This window comes from Bos grunniens, chromosome 7 (assembly GCF_055505025.1).
Source record: "Bos grunniens cultivar Pamir isolate PY7600 chromosome 7, Bosgru_T2T1.0, whole genome shotgun sequence".
NCBI classification, from domain to species: domain Eukaryota; kingdom Metazoa; phylum Chordata; class Mammalia; order Artiodactyla; family Bovidae; genus Bos; species Bos grunniens.
The window spans coordinates 71,828,788-71,836,396 of NC_141171.1; the positions used below are offsets into that span (position 1 = coordinate 71,828,788).

The window sequence follows — 7,609 nt, forward strand, 5'->3', positions numbered from 1 at the left end:
TCCCAGGTCTGAGGTTAGCAACTGTGGTGAATTCTGCTTTGCATATAGATGATGGGGATTCTAAGGGACTTTAAAAAAGGAGACAGATGCAAAACTTTCCTTAATAATAATAAACATGAAAGCCTTTGTAAGTGCTTCATACTTTGCATGGCCAATCTATTTGATCCAGAGAGCAGTCCCATGAGACAGGCAGGGCAGGAGTTATCACAAGGGGATGGAGTCCTTGAGTGTCAAGTGGTGTCAGAGTCAGAACTGAGACAAGGGGACTTCCCTGGTGGTCCAGTGGTTAAGTATCTGCTTTCCAATGCAGGGGACACAGGTTTGATCCCTGGTTGGGGAACTAAGATCCTGCATGCTGTGGGGCAACTAAACCTGTGTGCCACAACTAGAGAAGCTGTGCCTTACAATGGAGATCCAGCACAACCACAGAAGAACAGGGACAGGAAGTTGGGGCCGGACGCCTGGCCCTCTCAGTTGCTTAGCTGGAACAGACTGAAATTTGCCACACTCCCAGCCCATGCCTGGCACATAGCTGGTCTCTAGGGCAACTGGCACTGCCTCCTCCAATTGGCTCCCTGGCTCATGGGCTACACTCCATGGGTGCAGATGATCACACCATCTATACCTATCTCATGCCTGCGCTTCTGCAAGTGTTCTTTGCTACAGACAAACTCATTGTTTCCTTTCTTGGTGGCTGTACCCACCTTCATCACATTGATCTCAACTTAAAATGTTATCTGCCTCTTCCAACCTTACCACTTCTCTAAACATCCAAATTCGTTCAAGACCTGTATTAAATGCCACTTGCTATGCAAAGCTGCCCCAGCCAGCGGGACCCCACTGCTTCTTCCCCAGATCTGGGCGTCTCAGAACACACCCCATCCTGTGTGCACGAGGATTCTCTGCAGCTGTGTTCTGTCACTGCACCAGACTGGAAGCTCTCTGGGGAAGGGGGTATGTCTCACTGTTTCCTCAGTGCTGGCCCCACACTGAGGTACCTGACACACTCCGGTCAGTGAATGCAGGGGTGACTGAGTAAAGGAGGGATGCTGGGAGCATGGATGGAGGACATGGATGGCTGGATGGAGGAGGGCTGGGCAGAGATGGATGATCACTCAAACCCTGCAGCAGAGCCATCCCTAGCCTTGCCAATGGCAATGGGATTCCAGCCAGCAAGTCCCCAGGGTGAATAACCTCGGGGTTTTTGCTCCTCCACGTCCTGCCCACATCATAAAATTGCAAGTGCTTCCTCTTCATGGGTGGGAAGGAGAAGTGGGGTGACTTTGGGGCTGAGCCTCAGCATCCAGGAGGGTTTATAAGCGGAGGCACCAGGCCCCTCAGCACCACAGCTCTTCCTTCTCATCCTTTGCTCCAGAGGCTCCAGCTCTTCGGCAGCATGGCCTTCACTGGCAAGTACGAGACTGAGAGTGAGAAGAACTACGATGAGTTCATGAAGCGCCTGGGTGAGTGAGCTCCTGAGAGCACCTTCCTGGGGTTGGGCGTCACAGCCAGCTCTGCACAGGGAACCCAAAATCCATGAGGCTCAGAGAAGTCGAGTGACTAGTGCAAGGTCACAAAGCTAGTAATGGGTGAGATGGAGAGTTGATTGGTTTATTCACTCAAACATTTATTGAATGCTTGCTGTATGCATGGGCCAACCTAATGTTATCGATGGGGCATTTCAGCAAGAACTGCCCACGGTCATGCATCAGTGCCAGAGGTCATGAGACCCCCCCGGAGCCCAGGATGAGATGAGTGATGTCACCACATGCTGCCTGGGGAGAGGTGACAAAGGGGTGGGAACACAGAGACCAGGGTTGACAAGCTACTCGTTCACTCCATCATTCAGCAAACAAGGGCCTCTTACAGTGCTAGGCACCATGGGTGGAGATCAAACACCCCACTCTTCTGACTGCTCGATTTGTAACACTGGTTGAGAGGGACCAAAGAGACAGTGGACTTGACAATCCTGCAGAAATCTTGGTGTGTCAGCCAAGTGTGAGGCAGTGCAGCTGTCTAGATTCAGAGGACAGCCGCAGGGGACCTGGGCCCTACCTGGGTCCAGGTAGGAAAGGGGCCCCAAGAGCAGGGTCTGGGGCCATGGGGAGGAAAGAGCCCTTGTGAGTCAAGTACTGGGACTGGCCCTGAAGGAACAGTGACCTGGCTTCACCTACAACAGTCTAGTTGCAGGAATCCGTATCTGTAAAACAAGAGCATTAGAAGACAGTCTTGCAGGTCTCATTCATTTTAGGACTTTGTGAGCGTGGGAAATTTCTAGCATACTACTTTTTACTATACTAGTTTCTAGTAGTACAGTAGTAAATTTCTAGTATAGTTAAGAAGAGCAGCTATTATTGTCAACTTCATGCCGGCAGTTTTACCAGACACAATCACTGTCATTTAACCCCTGCAACAGTCCTGAGAAATGGGCCTTATTATCCCCAGTTTGCAGATGAAAACCCTGAGCCTTGGAGAGATAGTAACTTGCCCAGGCCACATGGCTCATGACAGAACTGGGGCTTGTGCTCTTGACTGTCACACTAACCTGCCATGGGGGAAGCAAGCTCGTGCCCAAAGCCACAGGTTGTAGGCAGCTCTTACACGGCCACTCTGCTTGTCCCTGGGCCCAGGGCTCTCCAGCGACAGGATTGAAAAGGGCCGCAACTTCAAGGTCATCTCGGAGATACAGCAGGACGGGCAGAACTTCACCTGGTCCCAGCACTACCCTGGGGGCCACTCCATTTCCAACAATTTCACCATTGGCAAGGAGACTGAGATGGAGACCGTGGGAAACAAGAAGTTCAAGGTGAGAGCCTGCTGGCTACCCCGCCCTCCTTCCCCAGGCCTCTGGCTGACTTCTTGGTCCCCACCATGTCCCCTGGGGCTGCTCCCTAAGCTGAGGCTTCTTCTTGAGTCTGTGTGTGAGTGCTAAGTCGCTTCAGTCGCATCCAACTCTTTTGTGACCCTATGGACTGTAGACTGCCAGGCTCCTCTGTCCATGGGGTTCTCCAGGCAAGAACACTGGAGTGGGTTGCAATGCCCTCCTCCAGGGGATCTTCCTGACCAAGGGATCAAATCCAGGTCTCCTGTGTCTCCTACATTGGCAGGTGGGTTCTTTACCACTAGCACCACCGGGGATGCCCTTCTTCTCAAGTCTAGTCTACAGCATTAAGAGCTTGAGTTACTTGGCAACTTAGCCATTCTTGGTTTTTAATGATACGTCAATAATGGACACAATAATGATGATAAAAATTGTTCCCATCTGCCGAATCCTTCACACATATATCCCCAACACTAGCTGGATCTGTCCCATATCTTAATGCAGGTAAGCCCGTGAGGTTGCTATAACTACTGCCCCACTTTACAGATGGGGGAGTTGGGCTGAGTCATGTGATTAAATAGTTGCCTAGATCCCACAGCGAGGCTGGGCCTGCACACCCAGGCAGTCTGGTTCCAGAGAGCATAACCACATTTTTATGCTGCCTGTAGTGTGACCTAGAGATTAATCTTCCCAGGCCCTAGAACTAGACTCATCTGGGTTCGAAACTGCAATCATGGGTAGCAAAGAAGTGAAAGTTGGCTGTTTATCCCCTTCCTACCCAGAATGGCCCCTCAGGTCTTCCACCCATCCCAGGTCCCCTCTGTAGCCCCCAACCCTGACCAAGAAAGTATTCCGCTCCTCAGATTGCCAGGGTGGGGATAAGCAGTCATAATATTGATATTCTGCCACTTGGGTATTTTAAAAATTTAACAACTTCTCATGGTATCTTTCCTTGTCAGCACATATTGAGTTGCCTTAGTCTTTTCTTAATGGTGGTATTGTGTCCAACAGTACGGAAATGCTAGTCACCATTCCCTCATTAATAGATATTTAGGCTATTGACTGGAGGATAACATAAGTTGAATATTTAGGTTGTTCACTGTTACAAACAATGCTGCAATCAACACTCTCGGATGACATCAGCATCACTTAATAACGATGATCATAACAGAGTCTGCAGCTAACAAGGAGTGCTTAGCAGGGAGCCAGGCACTGCTCTAAGCACTCTACATATATCATGATATCATGTGTGACTGCTCAGTCACGTCTGACTCTTCTAGGGAATCTTCCTGACCTCAGGATCGCACCCTCCCCTTCTGAATTGGCAGGCAGATTCTTCGCTTCTTCACTGAACTACCTGGGAAGCCCACATATATGACAGTAAATCACTTAATCTTCACAGTAACCCCATGGAGTAGGTACCAGTACTACCCCCATTATTGAGATGAGAAAACCGAGGCACAGGAAGGTCCAGTGGCTTGCACAGATTATCTGTATCTTTGGATATATGCAATCACATGTCTTTGTTGTTGATGTTGTTCCGTTGCTCAGTTGTGCCCAACTCCTTTCGATCCCATGGACTGTAGCATCACATGTCTATAGGACAAATTACTTCCTAGAGGGGGACTGCTGGGGCAGGAGGCAGGTCCATTCACCCCCGAGGGCTGGTCTGCATTTGTGGGGGCTCTGCAACTCAGGCTGCCTTTTGCTTCTCTTTCAGGTCACTGTGAAGATGGAGGGTGGGAAAGTGGTGGTGGACTCTGCCAACTACCACCACACCGTAGAGATTGTGGATGGCAAGCTGGTGGAGGTAAGTGTCCTGCTGGTTCCCACATAATATAGAGGATGGTCTTCTGCCCTGAGAGGCAGGCCTCTGGGAAGCTGGCTTCACAGGCATGGGCTCTGTGCTGATCGCTGGATGCACATGACTTCATCTGATCTTCATAATCATGCTATTAGGTAAGGGTTTTTATTCCCATTTTGCAGGTGAGGAGACTGAGGCACGGGGTGACTAAGAGATTGGCCAGAGGGCACAGAGCTTTTTTGACAGAGCAGGAATTTGGTGTTAGGCGCCAGACTCCAGTGCCCGCACTCAGCCACCTCAGGGGCACAAGTCTGGACTTCCCAGAGTATAAATGAAGCAGGGAGTCCTGGTGGGCCCAAGCACAGCTGCCACTCCCTCACTTCCATGAGGGACTTCAGGCCCTGAATGCTCTATCTTCTGGTGTTGCAAGAGAAGCTGGAAATTGGCACTTCAAGTGAAATTTCCAGACTAGCCAATATTGGCAACTAATTAAAAGATTTCTAAAAAAATGTTGGCGGGACCAACTCACACACCTGTGGACTGACCCCTGCCACAGGCCGTTTCCTCCTCCAGGGGATCATCCTGACCCAGGGATTGAGCCCTCGTCTCCTGTGTCTCCTGCATTGGCAGGTGGGCTCTTAGTAAACACAGGTTGGAGGTGCTCCATCCCCCATTCAACTCTTTCCCCAGGGGCTCCACAGTTTCCCTAGGTGAAGGAAACGGATGTGAGGTGACGAGAAAAAGGAAGATGCTTCTACATGTCGGTCATTTCCCCCTCGTGAGCCTATGTCTTGGGCTAGAGTACCCCCAGGGGAGGTCTGGGCTGTCCTCCCCAAGCCTCTCCAGGAGGACATGCTGAGGGAGGCAGGGTCTGCCACCCTCATTCCTCTCTATCTTGCAATCTCTTCCCCGTTTCCTTGTTTTCCTCACCCAAGTCCAGTCTAGAGAAAAGCAGCACATGGCTCCAGAGCCTCAATGCCCTCACATTACTCTCATTTTACAGAGAAGCCATAGAGGCTCAGAGACATAGGCAACTTGCCCAAGGCCACACAGCTAGTCTGTGGGGGAGGCAGATGAAATTGGCTGATTTCTAAACTCTGCCTGCTCTTCCCAGGCCATGGGTCTTCTTTCCCTCCCTTCATTTTAGTTTAAAAAAAAAATCTATAGTGTTTTAAAATATGTCTGTGTACATATATGTATACCCATATATACATACACATATATATATGGCATAGGCTTCTCCAATGGCTCAGCAGTAAAGAATTCTCCTGCCAATGGAGCAGATGAGGGTTTGATTCCCGAGTTGGGAAGATCCCCTGAGAAAAGGAAATAGCAATCCACTTCAGTATTCTTGCCTGGAGAATCCCATGGACAAAGGAGCCACGCGGGCTATAGTCCATGGAGTTGCAAAGAGTCAGACACTACTGAGCAACTAAGCACAGGCACGAGCGTTTTTTTCTGGATGGAAATTGACCTCCTGGAGAATCTGATGAAAGCTAGAGGACACTGACTCCCAGAGGCAAGGCTCCCCAGCCTGGGAGAGGTGCAGGAAGAACCCAGGGCAGAGCCTGTGAGGGGTACAAGGAGAACCCAGGGCAGAATGAAGCACATTTGTGCCCGACAGGAGAACTCATCTTCCCCAAAGAAACAAATGTTTCCTAATTCCTGGGGGCACCTGACCATGGAGTCTGTACAGTGGGAGCAGTGCCCAGAGTTCATGGCCATCACACACACACACGCACAAGAATGCACACACACATATGCACATGGACAGACTAGGTACCAGAGAGAAGTGGTCTTGGTTGCATATTTCCTCCCATCTCTGGAGACCCGGAATTATTCTGGACACCCTCCTCCTTCTCCACCCACAGGGATGCATTTTGTGAGCATCCCTCTTCCTACCTCCACCCACCACCAGCACCCCTTCTCTCATCACTTCTCCTCTAGGCAGAGCCCTGGCCTCCCCCTCCACTCCATCCTCCATCCACCCCATATGAAAATCACACATCACTGTACTGCTGCCCTTAGGCAAAACTGCTTCCACAAAATTCCATTTGCCACCCATCCCCTCCCACAAGAAAGCAGCTCTCCTCTGCTGGGCATCAGGACCAACTGATGCTATAAGCACATCCGATGACAGCGTGTCTTGGCCTTGAGCCCAGGGTGCTGCACACAGCGGGCCTCTCCTGAACAGCATCCTCTTTTCAGCCTCTTCCACAAAACCTTATACTTCCCAAGGGCAGAGACTGTATCTCCCCATCACTGAGCACAGGGGCCCCATAAATGCTAAATGGTGTAGAGGGTGAGTGTGGCCTTCCTCAGAGGGGTGATTGACTTCTCTAACATTTAGCTTTCTCATCTGTACAATGGGACAAGCTCAGTATTGGGGGGAATGTGACTGGCATGGGTGAAATGAAATGGATGGACGAGTTGAAGGTTATCCCAAGGAAAGCCACATCGTGCCAACATGTTAACACTTTGGCCACATAAAAGTAAACAGAGTGAGCCTTGCAGCAAACTGGGAACCAGAGACCCAGAGAAACGGTGCCACATCCCATCAGGGCTGGGACTAGAGGCCAGTCTACCTTCCCTAGGCCCCATGGTCACCTTGGGCTCCCTGCAGTGACTCCCTCTGTTCCCGCTGTTTCTTCCAGGTCTCCACCTTTGGAGGCGTGATCTACGAGCGCGTGAGCAAGAAGGTGGCCTGAGCCGGTCTGAGTTGGCCGGTAGGGCTCTGCGGGGGGCTGTAAAGCCGTATCAATAAAACTGGTATAACAAGACTTTCTGCTCGTTCCAGAACCTCTCTTTGTTCTCTAGTGTCTTGGGGCAGTTCTGGCTGGTGGAGATGGGAAACCCCTGCAGATGGCTGTGCAGGCCACACCTTGGCCCTGAGGTCCCTGTGGGTCCCATGTCACCACAGAGACTTGGGGTGTGGACACGTATGGACGTAAGACCCCTGGCCCCAGAGAGAGGGCACAAGCGGT

At 50.9% G+C, this 7,609-nt stretch overlaps 1 protein-coding gene across 1 annotated transcript; it reads left to right on the plus strand.

Moving 5' to 3' along the window:
* The first annotated feature begins 1,237 nt into the window (after positions 1 to 1,237).
* FABP6 (fatty acid binding protein 6) lies at positions 1,238 to 7,405 on the plus strand. Its single transcript, XM_086412727.1, has 4 exons — positions 1,238 to 1,463; positions 2,631 to 2,806; positions 4,542 to 4,631; positions 7,280 to 7,405. Exons 1-4 carry the CDS (start codon positions 1,256 to 1,258, stop codon positions 7,331 to 7,333), a joined length of 528 nt encoding a protein of 175 aa, XP_086268853.1. The 5' UTR covers positions 1,238 to 1,255; the 3' UTR covers positions 7,334 to 7,405.
* Positions 7,406 to 7,609: the final 204 nt, after the last annotated feature.